Here is a 27149-nt window from a genome sequence, read left to right as displayed (position 1 = left end):
TTGAGTATAAAAAAACTCGCTCATTCACATTTATCAGACCTTTTTAGACTTTCAAAAGAAAAGGCTGTGTTTTACTTTACGTCAAACCTCCACCATAGCATGTGCTCAGTGTAGCCCTGAACCCTTTGCAGAGACCTATTCACTTAGCTGACATGCACCTGCAAACCCCTATGGTTGGTCTGCAGGGTAGCACTGGGTGACTGCCATTCTCAGAGTAATGCCTACAGACATACTGGCCCTCATTTATTTTACATGTGGCAGAAATTTGGGGGTACAGTCATTTTCATGCACAGATTATCATTTATCAGTCCGAACATGAGTATACATTACCATTTTAAATGTTGAGTAGCACACACTTTCAGCTGATTTCCTCATTAGTTTTGGTCTTTTTTTTTTTTGTAATCTTTTATGAACAAACGTTTTTTATCGTTTTACTTTGAAAATATGTAGACAGGCTGCCTCAGTAGCTTAATTATTACATCTCAGTTGTACACTGTAATCTCACTTGGAAAATATTGTTTTATCAGGGTTTTTTTCCAACCCAGCATTAGCAGTTCAGCGCAGCCATTCAGCAAATCAGCATTTACAGGGCAATTTCTTCAGAAATTGCATTCTCTAGTTTACTCAAAATAATCTAACTGTATAATAATAGTTTAACTGACCACTGTGCTGTTGGCTGACCCCAGAAGGCAACCAAAACGATAAACACTTTTTTTCATGATCACCAAGAGAGAGTACATTTTTTCCACAGATTTTTACACTAACAAGGATAGAAAGATATTACCCATCACTTTCTAAGTGCAGGTGTTTTTTTCCAGTGTTGGGTGAATTTGCCAAAACTAGTGGCCATGGTTGTGTATAAATAAAACTAACTTGACAAAGTGATTTGTAATTGGATTGAAAACATTAGCTGCGGTTACATGAACAATTTTTTCCAAAACTTTTCTGCACATAGATGCTTAAAGATGCAATCCAATTCAGATGTGAGCATCATACATTTGATCTGAATAAAGCTGCTCTGACATGTACAGTATTGTCCCACCGGTCAAATTTACAGAAATTTGCCACATACTTCTTCTACGCCTTTGTTGTAAACAAACTGCTGTCACAATATACCGTAAGAATGCTTGCTTTTCAACTCCCCCTGTGTGAAAATGTTTGATTGTTCCACTCTCTTGTGTCTGTACCTGATATAGTCTTTATTTTTACTTTATTTTATTGAATGTTTTCATGGATGCTGATCCAGATGAGAATTGGCACAAACCACCTTTCTTGATCGGAATACATTTTCTCGCAGAGCTCCAGTCTGAAACAATTGTCCCCAGTCTTACAACCAACCAGACCAATCAGTAATATTTTAGGAGAACAAGGTGGCAGCTCCAGGTGGGGTTTAGTTGTACTGCAAGCTGGTATACAATTGCTGCTGGTGGAGTAATTAGCTCAAATGTAGCTACAGCGGCAGTATTTTTATCAGAACTGAACAACATTTCTTTAGTTAAAGAAGAGAGAAGAACCACATGGAAAGCTTTTCTTAGCAAAAATATTTTTGTTCTTCTCTTGACTGACTTGAACCTAAGATTTTTTTCACAGCAAAATTTGTTAGATTGCTTTCATTGTGCAATAGCCATATCAGGAAATAGGGTGTTTTCACCAGCAGCTATTTAAAATAACTGCAATACAAGGACTTTGGATTATGTGCAATCACAAAATCAAACTGGAACTTTCTAGCTATGTTATGATAATGATTACTTACCTTTAATAGGCTCATATTATTGTAAAAAGCCATTTACAATGGCTGCCTCCATGGCGGTGATTAGCTCCTATGTAGCTGCAGAATAGTGTCAGTTTTGGCATGAGCTTGTGAGAGCTACGGGGGGGAAGGGTAAGTTGTACTGTGAGTTGGTTGTGTACAAAGGCTGCTAGTGGAGTGGAACTCAGACTAAACCACAGCGACAGTTTTATCAGAACTGTGTTAGTTTTATCAGAATAATAAAATAATTTATTGTTTTGGTTCTCAGTCAATATTTAGTTGCAGATTGATCAGTCTATAAGGACAAAGTTGTAAAAGAGACTTCCATAATCAACCTCAAAATACGAATTAAAATAACTGACATAATGCTTTTTTGTTTATGAATGAAGTTAAGAGCCTGTTAGCATTTTTAAAGTATTTGAAACAGTCCCTATTATTCCTATAACTTAATATTACTACTAATTCAAATTTTTGATCCACTAGCCACAGAAGCAACATCTCTAGGCCTCAAAACTAGCTTTGCAAGTTTTTCTTTTAAGTTAATCTTACGAAATAAGTATGTAAAGACAGAGTCTATTGTTGTGTGACTGAAATATGAAACTTTGTATTTTCAAAGATTATCACCTTTTCTTTTGTTTCTCCCTCCATTCTCTCACTTTCTCACTTTCTCCCCAGGAGAAATGGAAAGGGTCGAGGAGAGCGCCGTCAGCCCAGACTACAGACTCAGGTCTCCATGGACCGGGACCTCAGGGGGGAGTCCAGGGAGCGCAGGGAAGGTCGGCGGCTGTCAAAGGGACGCTCTCTGGAACATGATCCTGTGGGGAGACGGACAGAAGAGGGGGGCTACCACCACATGGACCACAGTGGTGCCCCCCCTCGCCAACCAGGGCCGGTCCCTCCAGGAGGCCGAGGCCACCCTGTCCCTGCGCAGGGTCGGGGTATCGGTGTAGTAGGGGATATTGGGGATGGTGTGCGGCCTGGTCAGAGGACGGTGGGTGGGGTTGGTGGGCCACATGAACACACCCTTGCTCAGCAAGCCCCTCCCCCTGAACTAAGAGAGCCTTCCAGTACAGGCCCTGGCTCAGTGCCTGGTCAGGGACCTGTAGCTAGACGGACCAAAAGGGAGAAGGCTGAGAGTATGCTGCGCAACGATTCACTAAGCTCTGACCAATCAGAATCTCTACGTCCACCTCCACCGAGGCCATACAAGTCAAAGCGAGGAGCTGGAGGGAAGAGGCAGACTAGTGTCAGCAGCTCAGAGGAGGAGGGAGTGACCACGCCCGAGTACAGCAGCTGTGAAGACGCTGAGATAGAAAGTGTCAGTGAAAGAGGTGAGAGACAATATCAATCATCACTTTGTGTTCATGAAATAACTGTTGTTGATATCAGCGAGGGAGGGGATGAGACGTATCGACATCTGTCTGTTCATTCATTTGTTTATCCATCCATCACATGTGACATCAGGGGAAATGATCCCGCTCACCTTTGCTTTATGGCAGTACCTTATTTATTCCACAGAGTACTTATTGCTAACTCCAGTTCAAAACTGAAAACCTCTTAGATCATATTCTAAACTAATATGACATTTGATTGACACATTCTGTTAGGCATTGGACCATCTCTCTCTCATCATACTTAACGTCAGCCGCCAGCGCTCAGAATGCTCACACTGAATACATGATACGCTTGTCTAAGAGTCCCAGTGTTTACCTGTATACTTATTGTATAGACGTACTGAAATATTACATGTATAAAAGGGGATTTCAGAATTTTAAATCTATGCCGGATTCTTTTATTGTTTTTTAAAAATATCTGGGGGTCTAAATAGTTGTGGTATAGTACAACTACTGCTCCATTCATTTTAACAGGACTGGAATGGTATTTCTTTGTCACAATTCAATTCCCTTAACAGTCTTGGGTGCAGATTCAGTTTATATTGCAGAAGAGGGTATGCACTGATGTCACTTTCAGCGCAGGACATGACTGCTCGGCTGAGTGGCAAAATGTCTGAAACACTGCTGGCTGCTCAAGGGAGGACAGATAAAAGTATGAAAGACAGAAGTGTATTCACTTAAATTAGGGATATTTAGACTTGACAGAGATCCATAACGTGTCCTAAAGACACAGTGGACTTTGGACATTTGTATGTGGTCATAGATCAAGTTTTCTGACATTTATATGTACTTGATTTTAAAGTACACAAAGCAGAATGTGAAGGTACACATCTGCCTGGTTCATCAGTAATGGATGTGAGACTGAACTGACTTTACTTTTCTTAATATTAAGCATTAGATCATCTGTTTCTCAGTATTTTAGTGATGTATTTACTTCTTTTTTGCACAAACATCCCTCCATGGTTGTTCAATCTGTTTTGGGAAAATTTGGGGTGTAGTCTGTTTCAAAACTAGATCAACAAACCCCAGCTTTCTTCCTAATTTAGTTCAATTTCAACACAACGTAAACCTTTTTTTTTTTTTATCATTTTTTTAATGTGACAAATTCACAAGATTCATCTATTAAACATAAAACATTACCATTGGATGCTTTTCACCTTAGATAATATTTTACTGTACTGTACTGTATATTGAAAATTCAGGTCTTTCGCTAAGGTAAAAGGAAGGACAATGGAGTGGAGTTAAGATTGTTTTCATCACTAACTATAACTATTGTAATAGCCCAGCTTCATCTTTTGGCTTTATTCTGCAGCTCCTAACATTTCTATGGACATCTTTCATTAGCTGAGGATCTTTACTGACCACAGTGAACATCAAAAAGATGTAGTTATCAAACAAGATAGAAATAGCGCTGTTTACTGTTTACTCCCCATTGATTTCTGTCACCAGCTCATGCTTTCTGCCACTCTGTGGCTGGAACGGCAGAGACTCACTCTGCCTGTGACGTCACATGCTTATTCTCTATCATTAAATATTTTCTTTGTTGACCAAAACAATAGCTGAATCATACAACAGGAGGGTAAAACAATATTAGTAATGATTCCATGAGTGCACATTATCTGTCACTCAGTCTTTGCTCATTTCATCCGTTTGCTTTACTCATGATCTGTCAAACACTCAGCCACAACATTCAGGCAATCTATCCTTACAAATTTGCTTTTATTTTGATATCTTACAATATCTGCTTTCTTTGTTATCTCGTTCACAAGTCCCACTCATTAGCACGTTGCTGCACAGTAAAGGTTGAGATTTATCAGAGGTAGTTTTCAGGGCATCTGAACAAACATTAGGCTAAATGTTCCCTGTCTAGTAAAGCTTTGCTAAAAGATCCAGACCCCGATTTAAAAATACTGGATAAATGGTTAAAGTTTACGGCAGCTCTTTTTATGTTTGTGGTCTTTTTGGATTCTTCAATTACAAAAAAAAGGTTGATGCTTTGATGGATGAAAAACACCATGTCTTGCCTCAAATTTTTGGAAAACTTTTTGCAAACTTTTTTTTAACCACTAAAGGTGCTGAAAGCCCCGGTTTAATTATGTATTTCTTGGTCTTCTTGCTTTTATTGGAAGAGGACCGGACTGTGGATGGTGTAGGAAATCAGGAAGAGAGAGAGGGTGAAATGGCATATAGCCACAGGTCGAATTCAAATCTGTGCTGCCCACTTGGAAGGCTAGCTTCCGTACATGGGTGGCAACCTAACCGCTTGGCCATCTGCGCTCCAGAGCCCAGGTTTAAAATACTGTCATTCCACTCATGAAGAACATTAAAAACAAATGCTATAAACTTTTTCTCAGCTACAAACATTCCATATTTGCCTAAAAACTGTATAGCACGCTTACCAAACTAACTAAAACAAAATAAAAATAGAGACCAAATATGCTTCGTTTTAGTTTTTGACCTAACCATGCTGACTGGCTACTACACCCAAGTCTAAGGAGTGTAAAATTGCATGATTTATTTGGTCAAGACTTCACACAGTGGTAGTTTAATGTCTTGAGTTGAATTCAAACATCATCTTTAACATCATCTGTTTGAATGTTTTGTAAAAATGTATGATGTTCAATCAGCCCTGACATGTGTCAGAAAAAATACCAACCAACACCAAAACTAATTAAAACTAAACTGAAATTAAACACAGGAAAAATCCAAAACTATTATAACCTTGCATAGCACTTTAATGTGCATTTAAATCCGTGATCCCTTTAATTTTCTTATACTTGATATACTGTGATACTGTTTCCTTCAAAAGCAAAAGAAGTATAACTATAATATCTTGGTGATATTGCATAGCTCAAATTGCAATATATGAGGTGTTTGAACAGTCCCACTTGAACTCTGTTATGGGAGTTGAACATAAGAAGTGCAGATAACTATTTATTGCCAGATCTCCTCTCTTTGCCCAGTGCACAGAACAGGTGAGATTCCTCCTATAGGGTCCAGACTTGCTGAACCCTTCTATGTCCTCCCTATAATCCTAGTAAGTAACACAGCCCTGAAGTATTAGAAACAACTCAATTAGCTTCCTCAAAATCCAAATGTTTTCTGTTTGTAACTGATGTATTAGAAATTAACAACCAGTTTGATAATGAGTATGTGAAGTCATGTGATTATGTGCATATTTTTTTCTGTGTCATGTTGCATTGTTTTCATTATGGCCCTGCGGGGGGGGCAATCCCATGCTAAGCCCACATGTGTAGGTGATCCTATGTCTGTGATGGGGGCAGTTTGACCCCGTTTGATCCCCATGTTGGCAGTGTGTGGCCTGACATGTTCAACTATGCCCCAAAGCATGAGAACACACAACTGTTTACATTCGAACCTCATCAAGTCCAAGCTGGGATATGTGATGTCATTACTAATGGTTCCAAGAAACTGCTACGTGTGCAACTGTGCTGGAAAAATTAAAAAAAGCTGCTCATAAATTTTCCTGGCTGGGAACAGAGAAATAAAAACTGGAAGCATTAAAGAAGTATCAGTCCTTAACTTAACTCAAGGGTTGATAGAAGCATTGAATTCTTACAGGACATAGTTGCGAAAAGTGTGTTCTGATTGGCTTAAATATGGAAGAAATTTCAAAGGAGACAGTAGAAAAATAACGACTACCAAATTTTTTTTTCTGCAAAATAAAGTTCTAAATAAATAAAAATGCATACATCATAGTCATACAAGAATGGTGTTTTGTCATTGGATGTGGAGCTAGTGCTGTTTAATTTTAACCAGTGTGTGAGAGAGCAGGTTAGAGTTGGTCTAATGTTGTCAAAAATAGAGTAAGAAATAACCATCACAACATGAGAAAAAAGGACAAACCTGGTCTCTTGAGCCTAACGTCAGAGTTTACTGTGTAACAAAGCTGGCACAACTGTTACCTCTACCAGTATCGGAAATACATTCGATACTGCTTAAAATGCAGGTATCGGTATCGGCGAGTACAAGAGTTTTAGCACTGATCAGATACTGTTTGGTTTAACTTTATGCTTTGCTTCATTTAGCCATGCTAACTGTTAGCGTTGTAAACCAGAAATCAATTCTTCTTTGCTGCCACTGTATGAACGCACAGCGGCAGCAAAAAACAAGCAAGGGACCCGCTGCAGCTGCAAAGGATGTTGTCTGCGTGACAGTTTTTTTCAGAAAGTGATTGTTAAAACACCTTCCAGACCCGCCCTGTCATACATGACAAGTAGTGACACAGTTTTTAAAAAGTTAAATAAGTTTTGAACCATAAACCGTTGCATCTTACCTGCTTTTCTTCTTGAAGTTAGCCGTTGTGTTTTCCCATTGACGCTATTGAAGCCTATGAATCCTTGCAGCAGCATTTTCAGCGAGCCTGGAACTCCTGTGTCCTTTGGGGACTTTAATGATTAAATCCACACCAGTAAACCCGATATTGAACATCTTGTTATCCATTTTAATTGAATTACAATCAATTATTATCGCTAGCTCGAATGCTAACCGCCATATTGTTTCTCTGTGAGAGTGTCTGTCAGCCAGTAGTAGGCTGTTCCGTAATCATGTGATGTTGCACAAACTACCAGAAAAGAGAGATAGATTTAAATGCACTTGATGATTTATACAACTGTATACATTAAGTACATATTCGTATACAACAATTGTTAAAATGCGAGTTGTAAGTTTTATATTGTATTTGGAAAAGTGCACTAAAGTTTGTATTAAAAAAAAGAGAGTGACAGAGAGATTCTGTGATGCAGCCCCCTGTATTATTGTTATTTTAATATGTAGCAGCAAAACTTCATAATCAGCAGGACAACAACTTTAGGGTTACAGAGACGCTGTACATTGTGATTCTATTTGTTGAGCTGTTTTGAGTCAAATACAGGTCTAAAATAATTTGCTAGTCTGAACAGTCAGTTCAGAAAGTTCAGACTGGTATTGGATCAGTACTCGGTGTTGGACGATACCCAACACCTTGGTATCGCAATCATATCGGAAAGGAAAAAATGGTATTGGAACATCCCTAAACCATGGTGACTAGGGATGCAAGATATTGGAGCTTTTTTGGTTCAGTATGTGCTGATATTTCAAAACTGATTTTTGCCATTTATCTCACTAAGTGAGGCAAATGGTGGTCACACCAGATACTGACTGGTTTTCTGACCCCCTGGACCCCCCAAATACAGTAAAATTGCACACTTCAGGGTGGCCTTTTATTGTGGCCAGCCTAAAGTGTGCAATAATCATGCTGTCTAATCAGCATCTTGATATGCCACACCTGTGAGGTGGATGGATTATCTTGGCAAAGGGGAAGTGCCCACTGACACAGATTTAGACAGATTTGTGAACAATATTTGAGAGAAATAGGCCTTTTGTGTACATAGAAAAAGTCTTAAATCTTTGAGTTCAGCTCATGAAAAATGGGAGTAAAAACAAAAGTGTTGCGTTCATATTTTTGTTCAGTGTATATTTACATCTGCTACATGGTATATACTGCAAATGTGAGCCACATATAAGGCCAGGCAGTTACAAAGCGTATTCCTCTCTCTCTCCCTGCTGTCAGACGTGTTCTAAATAAAACCTACAAAAGAAATCTACAATTTTGAGCCTGATGAAGAGTTGAATTTTAAGACTCATGTAGGAGACCTAACAATGAGAGATGTAATATTGTGTTTGCAGAAGGATACTTGCGTGGATCATGGCAGGATTTACTGTACTGTGACTGACTGAACATTCAAGTGCGTGTGTAATGTTTCCTGCTCTGATCTCACAATGATTTACATGCCTGGACGCTTCTCTGCTGCCAGCACCCACATCTCAGAGCTGACCTGGACTCAGTCTCGAGCTAAAAAAGGAAGCAGCGCCTCGCTGCCACAGCGGTGTGTTTAAAACCTGCCCTGACAGAACGCTCTCACCCTAAACCTCCACTTGATGGATGTCAAGATGTCTGGTCTGGGTCCAGGCTGGTGCTGCATGCTTCCCTCTTCTCATCAGAGTGCTTTATCAATGTCTGCTCAACGATAACTACAGGCACTTTAAGTGTATGTAATAAATACTGTCAGCTAGTATTAGGTAACTTTCAAAAGGCATTAGTTGAACATATATGTTTAAAAAAATCTATTTAAAGAAATAGGCTGGAAAAACTGTTTTGTCATCATTAAGTGGACAGTAAGAAAAGCAGACAGGTTACTCAGTGAAACATCACATCCCTAATAAAATCAACCCAGGAATAACCTCATCACTGTGAGACGAATGAAACATGATATCTTTGAGATATATACAACAACAGTATTTAGGCCACGAGTATTCTAATCCTCCCTCAATCATATGCATTCATACACAATAACACACCACTGACACAGTGGGAGAAACTTGGGGCTAAGTGCCTTGCCCAAGGAGGCATCAACATGGGACTGCAGGAACTGGGGATTGAACCAATGACCTTCAGGTTGAGAGATGACTGACTCTGCCTACTGATCTGCTGTTGAGTTTGAAGGGAAGCCCTCAGTTTGTTTTCATGTCAATGGAAAATGTTGAATTGTTATGATAGTTTGGACTTTTAAAATAATTGTAAACATGTACATCCGACTAAAGTCACAGTTGGACTAACACTTCTAGATTGACCTTGATGGTGATGATAAATGCATTATAGTGTAGCTGTTTTCTCTAGAATATGGATTACAGTTTGTTGCAGATGCCAGACAGAGAGCCTATAGAAAGTATTTACTGTACCTGCTGACAAAATACACACTCCAGGTGTTAATTCTCTTTTAGCCCATTGCTGGGAACTTTCGCTGTCTTTGTATTGGAGCTGATAAAACATAATGCTTTTCTTCTATTTCATCTGCCTTCTTTGTTTGGTTGAACTTGTGGTCAAACAACCTCCCCTCTGAACATTGGCTGTGCATTAAGTTCTTGTAGTCATGAGTAGTAACTGCAACTAGTTACTATTTGTCATGACAGTTGTTGGCATAACAAGAGTGAAAAACATCCATACTGCTTAGCCTTTCTTGTTAGCTTCCTTCATGATAGACACAGGTCTACCAGAAAACAGAGGATAGTGGCAGTAGCACAAGCACACATTGCTTTTAACTCAGAATTGTATTGAACTGAAATGTAAAGATAGGAAAAAGCCTCAACCCAAGCCTATTGTCACCAACCTGTTTTTGAGTCTGGATCAGACCAATATTACACACTAGCATCGGTTTGGTGCATTCCTAACCACAACATGTATAATGATGAATGATTTTAGTGCAACTATTCACTTTTATAAAATATGCTTAATTAGGATAAGTGGGATTCATGTGAAGAAAATCTTTAATATTCCATTATTAGGGCCATATAAAGTAGATAAAATTTAAGACTGTTCAATTTAGTTAAAAATTAGTATCGGACAATTTTGACCCAGTTGACTAGCATTGGCAGTAGAGCTGCACAAAGGATCTGATCACAGTTGCAGTGGCGATGTCAGGCTGTGTAATTACATAATTGTATTAAATGCTGCAATTATTTTTGCATTAAGTTGTCCTTAAAAGGTTTACAAAAATGCATACTGAAAGACTTTTAAGTTTACAATAGTGCCACTATTGCACATTGTAGAAGTACCTTTAGTTCCAAAATAAGGGAAAAGTTTTGCGTTTAGGAAATAAGTTATTTTGAAAGCAGTACAGTAAAAATGAAAGGTTTTGTATTTTTATGCTACTTAATACGTGTATGTTTTGAGCTGAGAAATACAAGCTTCATTTTCCTTGATAACAAGGAAGTAAACTCATGATACCATTTATGTATTCTATCTTAATCGCAATTGCAATATGACATCCACTGCAGTCAGTACAGCTGACAGTGTTCTGTGTTGCTTTAACTCAGTGCTGCCAAACACACATACATTGATACATTGATGTTTTTATTTTTCAAGAAAAGATGGTTCACACTGGGAATTGAAGATATATGGTTATATAGAACAATGGTCCTCAAACTGGGGTCTGGGGACCCTTGGATGTCTGCGAGCCACAGCTTGGGTGTCTGTGAAATAATTCAAAATAAATTATTAAAGTAATGCCATGTTATTCAAATAAATCAAATAAATATATATAGGGACCACAGCGCCAAAAACCCACCATACTAAACCAATCACTCCCACATAATTCACCTTAGGGCCAATAAAAACTCAGATATGATTATGAGATATCACGTAAATCTATCAGTCGTCAGGCATAAATGGCAGTAAACGTATGTTTAATCAGCGTGAGGGTTATGTGGGGGTCCTAGGAACATTTTCTGCCCTGTAAGGGCTCCCTTGCCCTGAAAAGTTTGAGAACCCCCAATATGGAAGAAACAGGCTTGTATATTATCAACCTTGTATTAGGGAAGACAGGGTTAATTTGCAATGTCAGGTAATGGCATTATATTACCCACAATTCTAGAATTACACAAAAGTATACTTGATTGATTGAATCGTGAATTTCAGTTGTCTGCTGCTGCTAATGCACTTAACAGTCTTGGAAAAAGTGGGCGGTAACCGCTAGGGATGCGCTCGGTTAATCGGTAAAACAATAAAAATGGTTTATCAAATTAGCCGGCGTGGGATTTACTCGTCGGTTAAACTAATCACCAATCATTTTTTTATGAACACGGGCTTGAAATACCGGTCTATAATGCTCTTTTAAACTGTAAGCCACTAGAGGCTGCAGTAGCTTCAGTCAATGGCTGCCTTCCTCTCTGGGACTTCAGCGGATGTAAACGTGAAAAGCTCAGCGGTGGCTAAGCTGTTAGCGTGTAGTTGGAAGACCCGAGACAACATTTTTCTAAAGTTGTAAATAGAAATAAAGTGGTATGTAGGCTGTCGAGGGTTGAACTCACGTATTTATACTCACCCAAAGTGAAAAGAGGCCAAACATCAAAGCACAATATTAATCTGCAAAGAGGAACGAAGGTGAGCGGCACTAGCTTTTAATGTTAGCCACGCTGTAGAGAGTATATCAGGCTAACATCACATCTGCTGACACAATGACCCTGTGAGGAATTTGACTGTTTTCTAGGGGTTTTCTTCTCTTTAGACTAGTCAGCTAAATGAAATGTAAATGAGCGTTTAGCCGAAAAGGGAAATAGGCGCTTAGGAACATCCTTAGTAACCACTGAGCTCTGTTGTGGTAACAGAGAGCACCACCAGGTCAGAGAATGTTGAAAAAAAAAAAAATCATTTGCAGAAGACAGTTTTAACCTATAGATGGCGGTTGCTATGTCCACTGTTTTTTTTACAAAATGTAGAATTTTAATACTTTGTGCTCAGATGTCAAAATTTGGGCAGTTACTTTTTTGATTCTGATTTGACCAGTATCGGAAACCTGTCCGATACCGCTTAAAATGCAGGTATTGGTATCAGCGAGTGCACAAGTTTATGCACTGATCAGATACTGTTTGGTGTAACTTTGTATTTTGCTTCGTTTAGCCATGCTAAATGTTAGCTCTTTAAACTGGAAATCGATTCTTCTTCACTGCAGCAAAACACTGCATGCACAAGCTACAGTGAAAAAGAACCCAAGGACCCACTGCAGCAGGAAAGTTTAGAGGCTGTGTGACAGTTTTTCTCTGAATGTGATTGTTACAATGCCTTCCAAACCGGCGCTGTCATATATGACAAGAAGTGACACAGTTTAGCAAAAGTTAAGCAACATTTGAACTTACTTACTTACTTTTTTTTCCTCTAGTAACAAACTAACAAAAAAGAAATAAAACATAGTGATTCATCATTGATATCTGGAACATTTACCCATCAGCACACTGGCTAACAGTTTGGCATGAACAAACATCATGAGCAATTTTTTTTATCAATTGTGTTGTGTTAGTTTAATGTTGGCATCAAGGACACATAACTGCTGAGTTAGAGAGAAAGTTTTCTTTCTATTTGAAAGGAGAACAGACCTGGTGGACAAACATTGATCTGTTTTTGTGGTCAGACATGAGAGAAAAATTATTCAAAAATTATTGTGTTACACATCAATATCAAGATCAGCCCTGATATTTTCAATCAGTGCATCTTCACTATAATTGACACTTATAGTGTGAATTGCTTGAATTGAAAATGTAATGGTCATAAGCCTCCAAACCTCCCACAACCCTGTATGCACAACAAGTGACTCCACAGTGACTCTCCTTCATTCAGAGCTTGTAAAGAGCAGAAAGCGCAGGAACACACACTCACCCATGCGGCCCACCCACTGTTCCCGCTCGGGTTATGAAACTGAGACTTGGTCGTCTCTCGTCACAGCGTTTGCTTTAAGATTACATAATGTCACTATAAGTTGTCACAACTCATTAACCTCATAGCCTCCTGGCTCCTAGGAACACTTGGCTCTGTTTTACTCTGTGTCATAACAGTGTCGTTGAGGTCCTGCACACATTTCAACACGGCCCCCCGGCCCATGTGTGCAGAGGAGGTTGTGATTTGGGACTAAAACAGGAGATGAAGTTGAAGCTCTGAAAATATTTGTAAAATTGAAATCTTTCGCAAGATTAAAATGTGGCAGTTTATGTGGAGGAAGACCGAAATGTGTGTATCAAATTAAACCAGAACACAACACCTATGACGATCTTTAGACTAAAACAAACTCTGCGCTGCACTGGCAAGATCCAGAACACAGCAGCACGTCTGGTCTTAAACCAACCCAAGACAACACAAGTCACTCCACTCTTCATCACTCTTCACAGGCCTCCGGTTGCAGCTCACATAAAATTCAAAACTCTACACATTGCTTAAAAAGCTGTAACTAAACTGCTTCTTTTAACCTGCAAGCCCTCATTCAGGTCTTCATTTGCTCTTGCCTGCTACAGTTGGCCAGCGAAAGGTGCCATCACATCAGGGCCCTCACTCACTGGCTTGACTCTTCTCCTCTGTTATCCTTGGATGGTGGAATGAATTACCATTCAAATTTCAAGAGAAAGCTAAAGCAAGTTCCCCTTTAACGAAAAACATCCTTCATTCAGAGTATGTCAGTATTTTCTACAGTGTAGGTTAAATTTATTATGGAGTAAAAAATTAATCATTTAAAATTTGACTAATGAGATTAAAGAGAGAAAATACCTTTACTGAAAACACTGACTCAAGTGTAAGGACTTTTCATCGACTAAACTGGACTGAATGAGTTTTTATGGATTGATACAATCCAGAGAGTAAAAATGACTAAAATCTGACTAAAACTCATACTCGAATACTCAGACTAAATATGAATTAACAGCCCATATCAACTCACTTGTCATAATACCAAATTTTAAACTTTGATAAACTTGAAGTAAACACCAAATGACAGTTTCAATAGGACATCGAAAGAAAAGTTCTAGGCCCCATTAGATGATTTCTTGTTTTTTATCAACAAAATGGTAAGGAAAACTTAACACACACTCACTCACACAACCTAGACACTGTGCAGGAGTTTAAATTTTTGAAGGATTTATCCTCCTCCAACACATCAGTCTATTGAAAAAGCCGGTCTTATTATGGATCATTAAAACAACAGAGGCTGTACTGTTTTATAGCACATTTCATTCAAAATTAGGCTAATTAATGAAAATTTTGACAACCTTCCTTGATAATGTGAGAAAAACCTTGGAGGTTTATTTATTGAAGCACATAATTCATGTATTGACCATCTGTTATGTCTGAGGTTTTGCTAATGCGTTTTATTTTGTCTTTATCTATTCCTAGATATTGACTGCATTTATGTCAAAGATATTTCCTTTAAACCTTTTCAAATTTTACAATGAAATGTGCTTTTTTAAAAAACATTCCATAAATTTCAAATTATTGTCAACATTTGATTTTAATTTCCAAACAAATTTGAATGAAGAAACTTGCCCAAAATATATCAACTATTGACAACCTTTATTATTGAAAAATGAGGCCATTATGAAAGTGCAAAAGGCTGCATTTCCTTGAGTGTCCACTTGAGGCTGACAGCAGAAGCACCACAAGTTCCACCTACACCACATATTAAAGGCTGAATTTTAAAGTAGAAATAAACATGTCTATTTCTTGGTTCAAAAGTCAGTTTTGGTTGAAGTAGTTAATATCTTTATGGGCATATGCTGTATGGGGCTGAGTTTTTTTTTTTCTGATCCACCAGCCAGTTACACTTCTCAAGTTACTGTGAGTGTTATGGTTTTATTTTTAGTAAAATCAATAATTTTATTTTAGTATATTACTATATTTTACATAGCTTCTGCAGTTGACCGCCAGACTCTTTTATCACTTGTTTAAATATATGTGTTGTGTTAGAAGTCCTGGCCTAAAATGGTTCCAATCATATCCATCAGAGAGGACTTTCTCAGTACATTTTTACCTGTACTCCCCTGCAATGACCCCACTAGGCTACAGAGTCCCTCTAGACTCAATTCTAGGCCTACACGGTGCCAGATCCACCCGGCCTGCTCGATGGCCACGTCTGGCCCATGTATTTGAAACACAGGAACATCTTTATTATTTTGTTTTATCTGCTTCCTTTGCAGTGAGTTCTTGAAAAATACATTTGCTTTCATTGTTTGCAGATGATCTGCAGATCTACCTGCCCATATAAACAGACCCCATGAATTCTTTGTTACACTGCCTTGAAGATATTAAATCCTCGATGGAGCTATATGAAAGGAAATGGAAATTATTGTCTTAGGCCAGTCTGAGCTCCTAGTAGGTTATGACAGCGTTCTTAGCCCTCTAGCAGCCTTCAGTCGCCCCTCTATAAAAAATGTTAAAAATTATCTTTGATAGCTCCGACAGATATCGTCACTGGTAAAGACGAGTTTTGTTTCCAGCCATGACTCTGAGGGAAGGCAGAGCCCTATCTCCTTTCAAATAAGTTTGAAAAGGTTATTCACATGTTTATAACCTCTGGCTTGGACTATTATAATTCACTGTACATTAGTATTGATCAGGCTTTGTTTTCTGCAGCTGGTCCAAAATACAGCCGTGTATTCTGACTGGGAAAAAAGACGAGAACACATCACACAAGTTTTTTAGCTTCCCTCCACTGGCTTCCTGACAGCTTCAGGGTCCAGTTCACAGATTATTATAATTTTTTTTTTTTTTTTTTAACAAAGTGGGGGTAGAGAGAGAGGGGGGGGAGGCATGCACCAAACAGTGCCAAGACTGGGAATTGGCCCTTTGACCAGTACGTTAAGGACCGAAGCCTCTGATTTTGGAGGCCTGTTCTACACACTGACCAAAACCAGCGCCAAGCATAAAGTTTTTTACAGTACTGCTTTCAAAATGATTTGATATTTTACAAAAGAAAATTAAGTTTTTCCTATTTTGAAAATAAAAGTACCACTACTAATGTAAGTAGTGGCATTATTATAAAGTCAACAGCCTTTCTGCTGTATTTTTGTAAACCTTTCAAGAACAACTAAGTACAAAAATAATTGCAGCCTCTTATGTGATTACGTAATTGCAAAGCCTGCCATTGCAATTGCAATTACATTAATTGTGAAGCATTATTTTTGATATGGTGGCTGCAGCCATGGATTGGCTTCCAAAGCCTCTCTTCAGTTACCAAGTGGCTTTGTCCAATATCTCCTACAGTCTGTTTTTTTCCAGACTTACAAAACAGTACTTGAGTATTGCATTTTATTATCTAAAAAATGAATTGAATTGATTAGTTGTTAAAGCTTTTTCACGTTGATACATTTATGTATATGTGGTTAAAGCATGATTTAGGTCTATAGTTGTGCTTTTGGCTAAATGTTGTCAGTATTTATCTAGTAGGTTTAAAATAAATTATAGATGATTGATGATGATTATAATGCCATTTTTATTTTGTTTCATATATTGGTTAACAACATGTGGTCATTCATGATTTAACAGTTTTTATTTGGCTTTACAACTAAGTTTAAATCTGTGAATATCTGAAGGATAAGAAGTCCTATCTGTCCTTTGTTATCATGTTATTGTGGACTGATTGCTGTTTCAGTTCTTCTGCTGCAGTGTTACATTTCTAATTATAACCCCTGACTGAATATTCAATAAACTTAACCCTCTCCGCTGTAAACAAATACCCTCTGAAGAGCCCCCATATTTGGCTGAGCTGTGTATGAGAGGACTTGGGGCTGGAATGTGCTGTGTATACAGTCCACAGTTTGTGTGAGAGTGTGTGAATGTAAGACTGGAACATGAAGGAAGTCAGCGTCTCCTGTTCATCCACAGTGACTGTGCCAGTCTCTTTTCTCTTACAGGTGACTGGGAGTGCTACCCACATGATCCCACTGTTTGGCATGTAAGTTTCTGCTTTTTTAACTCATATATTTGTTGTTTAGCTAAATTGCTGTCTGTTTGTTGCAGATCATGCCATGTTTTTACTTTTCATTTTGAAATGCGTGTTAAGTATTTGTTGTGGCTGACGTTGGTACTGTAAGGTGCTCTGTAATATCTTTTTCTTTGAACCTTCATCCACTGTTCAGAGTTTTTATTTCAGTTAATTTCTTAAACATTTGTTGTGATGGTGTCTTTCTCCGTCTATTTGCTGTTATGTAAAAATTTTCCTCCTCTTACCTCGCACTTAACCTGTAGTTTAGCTTAAATCACAACATGTTGACTTTATGCTGGGTTTGGACCTATGTCCCATACCTGCATACCTACTTTTCCTTCCTTTGTAAACCAATATTGGCTTGTTTATGTATATTATGTTCAATTTATTTTATTTACTGCTCGTAGGATGCAACAACACACATTCAGGTTGGTTTCTAATGAAGTCATTCACACTGAATCAACGGCTAGCAATGCTGTTTTCTGTTAGTGTTACAGCACATCTGCTCAAATGAACTCTTCAAGATCAGACTGGAGTCATAACCATTTGATTTTATCCTCTATGTACTTTTTAAACAGAAAACAGTTCTTTTTGAGATATTTACATTGGATACCAGCAAAGAAAAACAGAAAGTAGGTTGTTATTAACATCTTTAACAGAAGCCTGTATTTTAGTAGAGAACTCCTTAGTTCAACCTAAGCAACTGTGACAACTAAATTCTTACTGAAGAGGATCAGGGCCAGGGGTGGAGGAAAAAATAATGTGCACTTTGAGAAAAAAGTTTACATTTTAAGATTAAAGTCTGTATACCTGACATGCCAGATATACAGTTTCATGTATCAATTGCAGGATCAATTCAAACTCATCTGAGAAACCTCCCATACAAAGCATTTGGGAAGGGCAAGACCTCAAAAAAATCTTGTAAGGTGATTTGACGAACATCACCTTACCTGACCTGATTTGACAAACATTCTGTCTATCACAATCATTACAGGACAATCAGAGCAGCAAGACAAAATAAGGTAGAGGGCATGTGCAGCTCTGGTAGGGGAGAACGGGGTTGGTTGTCACACTTTTTACTCTGTTGTTAACTGAAGAAGATATCTTTTAATAGTCATTCCTACATTAAATTAAGGCTTAAGATGTTGCCTTGAAATGTGTATCGCTCTCATTTTCCAACTTATTTTGACAAAGAGGTAATTAACTATCAAAGACACTCTGACACATTGTGACAACCAACCCCATCATGGGGATGATTGTCACATGATATGGGTTGGTTGTCACAATGTTATGCAATATTATGTAATGTATTTCTTGCTAGCATCAAGGCTAACAACCATTTAACAACAAATTAGCAAGCTAACAACAATCTAAACTATATCTTTCCCTTCACACTTTCACAATTGTTTTGTTATAAACCCATTGTATAACAGCCTAGAAGAAAAATTCTGAGAAGCTGAATATTTACAATCTGACATGAAGAACACAAAAAGTCATCTCACCTGAAGTTCAGCTGTCCTACTCCAGAGAAGACTATGTAGGTGATGTCCAATCCTAATTCTGGAAATTACCATACCAAACTTTGGGAGAGATATAATGAGTGTGACAACCAACCATGTTCTCCCCTTCTACCCTGAGCTCTACCAGCTAAAGATGTGCAAACATATTTTCTCTGCCAAGATAGGCTTTCCTCTTCGCTCCGTTTTGTTCGAGACATGAAGTCAAGCTCCGATTAACCTGTTGCTATGTTACAGCTACATCCAAACAAATAGCTACCACAACAGCAGCCATTGGATACACTGGCTAACCCCACCCTTTACAATTCAAACTCATGTCTGCAGAAGATCAGGAGAAGAGCGAAACCATCTTTTATGTTATGAAAATCTTTCGATGTTGTTCTTTGCCTTTGTTTTAATTAGAAAAAGTGGTCCCATTCTGACAATACATCTGCTGTGGCTACACCTGAGCTTATTGCTCCACCAGCAGCCATATGTATACACCCACTCACCCCACCGCAACTATCACAAACCCATGCAAAAGCAGGTCGGCAGAAAAGGAATAACATCTTTTCCATCATGGAAAGCTTTCAGTGTTTATTGCTCTCTGGTAGCCATTGCTATCAGCCTTCAGTACAACTAAACCCTGCCCGTAGCTACCTTCTTGTTCTCATCAAAAGATGCTGATTGGTCTTAACCAGTCTCAGTTCTGCACAACTGTTGCAGATTGGAGTTTTGGGAGACATATGTTCCTGATGACAGACATGAAGGCTGGCAATCCCGTCTGTATGCAAGGTTAAAACACTATTACAAACAGTGGGTCTTGACTGTCTACTAAATGCCTCATATCGATGAACTTGTGAAACTATATTTGGATTTAACAACATAGAGATATTTTTCTCTTGCAGCCCATAACCCACAGTGTGGTTGTCAGTGATAAGTGTTGCTGTCAGTCACGCCTTTGGCTGTTGAGGAACTGACTTTACTCTAGACATTTCAACTTTCATGCCAAAATTGTATGCTTATTTTATTATTATTTTTTTAGATTTTTATTTTGGGCTTTTTATGCCTTTATTTGGTAGGAGGACAGTAGATAGAGTCGGAAACAGGGACGAGAGAGTGGGGAGAGACATGCAGGAAAGGGCCACTGGCCGGATTTGAACCTGGGCCGCCTGCGTACATGGGGCACACCTTAAACCACTAGGCTATCTGCGCCCCACCAAAATTGTATTTTGACTTTTTTTCTAGTTGTTGGACTTTATCTTTGAAATTGTATTTTTTTTACCTAATTCTTAATATTTCGATTTTCCCCCATCATTTCAACTTATTCCCAAAGTGCATAGTATTTATTTTCCCTTTACCCGTGGCCCTAAACCTCTTCTGTAAAATACGAGATATAAACAGCAAATTAATATTCAGACTTTGCTTTTTTATTTTGCTTGTTTTGATACCTTATATTCAAGAAATGTTGTAAAAAAGTTGGTATGCACAGATACCCCATTTATTCAGATCAAGCACAAGTACTTACACCCTAACTGATACCAAGTACAAATATGAGTACTTTATAGCACTCAATCTTAAAATTATTTTGAAAGTAAGTTTCATTTTCATCTTCTTCTTCTTCCTTCCTCTTTATAATTAATCAGTGCATAATTTTCATTCTCTCTCATTTATATTAAATATCACCAAACTGCAGATATAGCTCTGACTTTGACACATACTCACATAATGAGGGGCTAACATAAAGTTTTACAATGGCACTAACTACAGTATCTGCAATTTATGAGTGCAATTATGAATAATAAGGCAAGGTATCAGCACTGATACTCCATACTGGTTGGGTGCATCCCCAGTAAAAAAAGTTTTTCCAGTAACATTCAGTGTTAACAAAGATGAAAGCTCTGGATTTTAGAGCGATTACTGCAGCCAAATTATCACTGTATTAAATTAAAAACCCCAACTGTGAATCTTTTCTCAAACTATTGCTGATTTTGCAGTTTGTGTATGTACTTTAGTATGCACCCTTAGAGTGAATCTGTCCCCTGTTGCAGCATCCTGTAACCTGGCAACCATCCAAGGAGGGAGACCATCTAATTGGGAGAATCACTTTGAGCAAGAGGAGCGCCAGCATGCCAAAAGAAACCGGAGCTCTGCTGGGGTTAAAGGTAGGAGTGCACTCACAAGAACACAGCTGTTGACCATATATAAAGGAGGACGCTGGGTTTTCACCTCCTCCTGTGGTACAAAAGTAAAGTCTGAGCAGTAGGTAACCACTGGGAAAGCTGTTGACTTGAAGTACATGACCCGCAAGAGCATATTGTTATTAGTTAGATCAGTCCATTTTTGTTTCCTTTTTGGTTGTTTGTTATACTGCTTCACAGTATTCTTTATTTATATTGGCGTATTTATTATGGAAACAATTTTAAAGGAAAACCGTAGAGATATGCAGTCCCTTGATGCAACCCCTTACAGAACGTTGCTCATTTGATTGGTGATTTCTTTTTTTAGAATGAAAATATTTTTCAGTAAATGAATATCATGGTTCTGACACTAATCTTTCTCCCACTCTCTTTATGTCTCTCTGTTCAGGTGGTGGGAGGCAGAATAACAGAGTCAGGGAGATTAGGTGCCTTTATCACTAAAGTCAAGAAAGGAAGCCTGGCTGACGTGGTGGGACATCTCAGAGCAGGTAATCTAAAAAAAAATCAAACTGAACACACCATAGAAAGTCAGCAGAGGTTGTAAATAAGAAAAAGTTGGCTGAGATTATCAAACATTTTACAGTGATATGTTATTCCTTTTAAAAATACTTACTTTGATAGCGGTCAGTAAAAACAGTTAATAAGATAAATAACTGGAGTGAACAGTACTATCAAAAAATGTGAGCTTTTTAGTGCAAATAGATTTAAGTTTTCTAACCAAAAAACTACATATCTTAGTTAATATCTAGAATTAATAGAATATTTTTGCTATATCACCTTTGTTTCCACTCTAGCAGCACTTTAGAATTACTTTATGAAGGTCAAGCAGCATTTTACGACAGACACGCCCAAAGCAGACATATGTATGCTTATTATTTACCAAGCTCTACAAAGCACAGGGGGTTGTATGAACTTGCTCAGGTTGTCTGCAATCAATCTCAACATGCAAGAGCAGAATTTAGATAAGGGCTGGGTATCACCACTGATTTTTCTGAATCATTTCAATTCTGATTAAAAAAGTTCCAATTCGATTAGATTCCCGATTTGATTCAATATCAATTCATGTAGGGATATTTTAAATATAAAACCTACTTTGCTTCAATATGAAAAAGATCCTCAGAGAACACAAGTTGGAAATAGTACAAGGAACCTTCCGACCTGGCACATTATCAAAAACATTAACATTAACATTATTATGTGAATTCTAGGGTTGTTCTGATACTGATACCAGTATCAGAAACACGTCCGATACTGCTTAAAATGCAGGTATCGGTATCGGCGAGTACTCCAGTTTATGCACTGTTTAGATACTGTTTGGTCTAACTTTATATTTTGCTTCGCTAAGCCATGCTAACTGTTAGTGTTGTAAACCAGAAATCAATTCTTCTTTGCTGCCACTGTATGAACGCACAGCGGCAGCAAAAAACAAGCAAGGGACCCGCTGCAGCTGCAAAGGATGTTGTCTGCGTGACAGTTTTTTTCAGAAAGTGATTGTTAAAACACCTTCCAGACCCACCCCGTCATACATGACAAGTAGTGACACAGTTTTTAAAAAGTTAAATAACTTTTGAACCATAAACCGTTGCATCTTACCTGTTTTTGCTCTTGAAGTTAGCCGTTGTGTTTTCCCATTGACGCTATTGAAGCCTTTGAAACCTTGCAGCAGCATTTTCAGCGAGCCTGGAACTCCTGTGTCCTTTGGGGACTTTAATGATTAAATCCACACCATTACATCTGATATTGACCATCTTGTTATCCATTTTAATTGAATTATGATCAATTATTATCGCTAGCTCGAATGCTAACCGCCATATTGTTTCTCTGTGAGAGTGTCTGTCAGCCAATAGCAGGCTGTTCTGTAATCATGTGATGTTGCACAAACTAGCAGAAAGAAGAGATAGATTTCAACGCGCTTGGTGATTTATACAACTGTATACATTAAGTACATATCTGAATACAACAATTGTTAAAATGTGGATTGTAAGTTTTATATTGTATTTGGAAAAGTGCACTAAAGTTTGTGTTAAAGTAAAAGAGAGAGACAGAGAGATCCTGTGATGCAGCTCCCTGTATTATTGTTATTTTAATATGTAGCAGCAAAACTTCATAATCAGCAGGACAACAACTTTAGGGTCACAGAGATGCTGTACATTTACAATTCAGTTCAGAAAGTTCAGACTGGTATCGAACTCAGTATCAGCTGATACCCAACACCTTGGTATCGGAATCATATTGGGAAGGAAAAAACTGTATCGGAACATCCCTAGTGAATTCAAGCACTGAAAATGGTGATGATGGAAACCAAGTTTTCTGGAAGTAAAAGCCTTTCATAATTGTTCTGCAAAATAAACTTTACTCAGCTTCAATGTAGCAACTTTGACTGTCAACTTAAAAAACACTGTCACCTCATCTGCTGCATCTGCTGATGGTCTGTCATCCTCCCCCTCTTAGACCTGCTATGCTCAGAGCCCCCAAACTCTAGAGCAAGTCCCATTAGTTAAAGATAAAAGTTCATGGTTGAAGTTCCTTTTAAAACCAACAGGATTAAAGCTACTTAGCTAACTAAACAGTCATAGCTGATCAGGATCATATCAGCGGCAATAAAGTGTGATTGGGACATCTTAACACTCAATGATGAAATGACACTCAGAACTTATTTAAAATGCATGTCTTATTCCAGGGGATGAGGTCTTGCAGTGGAACGGGAAGCTTTTACCAGGGGCAACAATGAAGGAAGTTTACAACATCATTCTGGAGTCCCAAGCCGAGCCCCAAGTGGAGCTGGTGGTATCTAGGCCCATAGGGTAAGTTAGAGATTAAATGCAATGTCAGCATTTTGTTGGTGTCATATTTTGTAATTGCTGAGAATGTAACTCTTAGGTCTTGAGTCAGTGATCAGTCTCAATGCTTTGCTGAATTTAACCCTTGATTCACCAGTCTCAGGATTCAGAGCTGGCTGCCCTTAGAAAAGACATGAAACAGCAACATCTGTTTGTATTCTGGTCATGTCTACGTGACTGCATTCAGAATATTAAAAAAAGACAGCCATTACTTTCTGTGATACTTGCCAAGTTCTGGAGCAGGAGGTTTTCATTTTGTCTTCCTGTGCTTTCCCTTTAAAAAAGCTCTTGTGTTTATTCCTAGGATGATATAAGGTGATTTTTTACTGACCAAATAAAACAGCCAAAAAGCACCATAAAAGACAAGAGGAGGGTGCTTCTGATGTTTGTGGTTTGATGGCTTGTAAAAACCCAACCAAGCTAATCATTAATTGGTACAAAGAATGCAGCTTTAGGTTTCGTGCAAATATAGCATCCTTAAAAGGAGAATTTGATGGATGCTGTAATGAATGTTGGGCATGTAGTCTTTACTAGCATATTAGGCAGCTTTAAAGTGAATAAAGTGGACATTTTAATTTGAAGTAAGTGGTTGAGCAGGATATTAGGCAAACATTTCCTGGTGGCACCTTGACAGAAATTATCTAGCTGTAGATCACCAGCATTATAACTTGGCACATTCTCTTGAACCAGGCTAATGAATCTATCTCTTGTGGTTGAAGTCTTTAGGTTATATTCAGAGGTGGGCACAGGTAATCAGAAATGTAGGCTGACTTTGTTAGCTGTCAATCTGTTAAAAAAAAGTTGACTATAGTAGCAGTTAATCAGTTATTCTGTTCAAAATGAACAGAAGTTAATGTTATACTTTAATGTTAAATCATCACAACTATTTAGCCAAAACAACTGCTGTATTTACATGCCACACATTATTAGAAAGTTATGATCCTCCTATAACTATGTAAATTACCTCCTATCAAAACAGCAGCCACAATGTTACACATCCATCAGACTACAGGCAAACAAACATGATCTGTAGAGTCATGTAGCTCAACCATATTCTTCTGATCACAATATTCCAACAATGCATCTAAAAGGTTCCCATGTTTCAAATCCAGTGACATATTAATACATATTAACCATGAAGATGCAGGAATTGCTTAAAATCTACAAATGATAGAAACTTTTTTGATATATTAAGAAACTTTTTGGATATATTATTAGTCTTCATGCTGGAGATGCTCCATGTATTGCCAGCTGCATTTCACAATAAAAGTGCCTGGGGAAGAGATGGGAATTTTGACTAGTTATTCAATAATATCTCAAAATCACAGGAGGCTGTATGCTCTTCCAAACATTGTCTATCTTACCATGTAATGCCCAGTTCAGACCAAAGATTTGACATTTTAGAAAGTAATTTGAGACGGTTGCAGTCACAGCTAAATTAAGGCCAGCTGACGATGTTGCCTCCAGTAGCTGGTTCTTGGACGTTGCTAACAGATAAATAGGAAAGCAAGTCAAGTTTTGAAAGTCTATAAACATAACAAGTATGTTGTCACAGTAGAATATTTCATTGATGAAATCATGATGGGATTTCAGAAATGATTGCATAAATCTTTTTTGGATAAATATTTTATGTTGAATATTCAGTCCAATTAACAGTCCAGTAGGGCTGGGCAATATCCAGTGCTTAACAAATTTATTAGACCACCTGTCATATTTGTCTCAGAGACCATCCAGCATCATGAAGTGCTTTAATGCGGACTCTTTCATTTTCAGTGACCTCTCCACGTTTTACCATTTTGAACAGGAATGAGGGATTTCAAACTGAATTCACCTTTTTATACCCAAATTTGAGCCAGCTCACTGGACTTCTCTGAGAAGTCAGAAATGAATCAAGCATAACATTCAACCACTAAAACTCATTTTTCTGTTCAGGAATGCAAGTAAATAACTTTAATTTGACATATTAATCAAGAAATAATGTGCTTTACTATTTTTTTCAGTTTTTTTGTAAATCAGTAAATTTGAAAATTCATGGATAACAATAATAATTATATTTTAGCATTAAAAATATCATTTGGGTTAAAGAGCTTCTACATATTGGTGTATTAACCATTGCAGAAACATAAAAATGATTTTGGTAATTACCAATGCTGTTAATTTAGGGCAGCTGTGGCATAAACCTTACTTTGGGTGGTGGTCTAATAAATTTATTAAGCACTGTAGATTTTTTTGCAATAATCAAATTGCAGATGATGCAAAACCTCATAAACTTCCGTTGAATACCGGTTCAAACCTTTTTTTTTTTTTTTTTTGTGGCAGAGATGTGATGCGCTACACTTAATGAAAACATTCAACTTTAATTTCTTATAAGTAGTTTATAAAAATATTTGTCATTCTTAATTTTTTAGAGAATGACCTAAAAGTGATCATTCCCTGCAAAACATGTTATATTGGATTTGCAGTATGAGCCAAAATAACTCATATTGCAAAATAATGATTTCAAATAATTTTTACTTTTGTCTATTGAAAATTGTATAAGGTGATGAACTTAAAAAATAATCTCATTTTAATTGCAATTGCAATATTGGTGGGTAAATGCAATTAGGTTTTTTACACAAATCGTTCAGCCATGCAATGAGCAATGAGCAAGACACCATACCAGCTAATACATGAGAAATTCACATCTGATTAGCTACATTTGTTGGCAGAAAAAATACTGCTTTCAGCAGTTATTTTCACAAGACTAAGCTAGCAAAGAATTTTAGTGTTTTTATACAGCACTGTGCAGAACTTTTAGGCATGATTGGGTAAAAAAATTGATGCATTCAGGGGAAGATGTGGACACTATCGGGCAGGATGGAGGATTGACACAAACCCTGTAGTGCTCTGGATGTCCTTGCATGTTATCAGGGGCATGGTAACATAATCTGTTGAAAAAGTAAGTCCACATCTTTAAGGCAGAGTAAAGGATTGATGTGGTGTGTAAACACAGTTTGGGGTACTGTTCAGGCAGATAGTAGGGTTGCCACGAGCCCCTGGTCGTGCTCTACAAGTAGATGTCCCAAGGGTCCGAAAACTGCCAGCAGTCTCCAGGTATATTACCAGGTATGAAAAGGCCTGGGCAAAAGAGATGCCATTGAGCATGACCTTGGCAACAGAGTGACACATGTG

General features: G+C 37.9%; 1 protein-coding gene across 7 annotated transcripts in view; it reads left to right on the top strand.

Moving 5' to 3' along the window:
* LOC121510946 (regulating synaptic membrane exocytosis protein 1-like) overlaps positions 1-27149 on the top strand; it is a 167954-nt gene that overhangs the window by 86387 nt on the left and 54418 nt on the right. For 6 of the 7 annotated variants that reach the window (XM_041789349.1, XM_041789354.1, XM_041789350.1 and 3 more), the window contains 5 exons: positions 2426-3081; positions 17371-17411; positions 20989-21102; positions 21527-21626; positions 23819-23942. In XM_041789349.1, coding sequence (XP_041645283.1) covers positions 2426-3081; positions 17371-17411; positions 20989-21102; positions 21527-21626; positions 23819-23942 — 1035 coding nt within the window. The remainder of the gene's footprint in view (positions 1-2425; positions 3082-17370; positions 17412-20988; positions 21103-21526; positions 21627-23818; positions 23943-27149) is intronic. The other variant, XM_041789348.1, reaches the window with a different exon arrangement.

Source organism: Cheilinus undulatus, linkage group 6 (assembly GCF_018320785.1).
Source record: "Cheilinus undulatus linkage group 6, ASM1832078v1, whole genome shotgun sequence".
Classification (NCBI taxonomy): domain Eukaryota; kingdom Metazoa; phylum Chordata; class Actinopteri; order Labriformes; family Labridae; genus Cheilinus; species Cheilinus undulatus.
The sequence above is the reverse complement of the archived record's forward strand: the minus strand, read 5'-3'. Positions and strand labels throughout refer to the sequence as shown.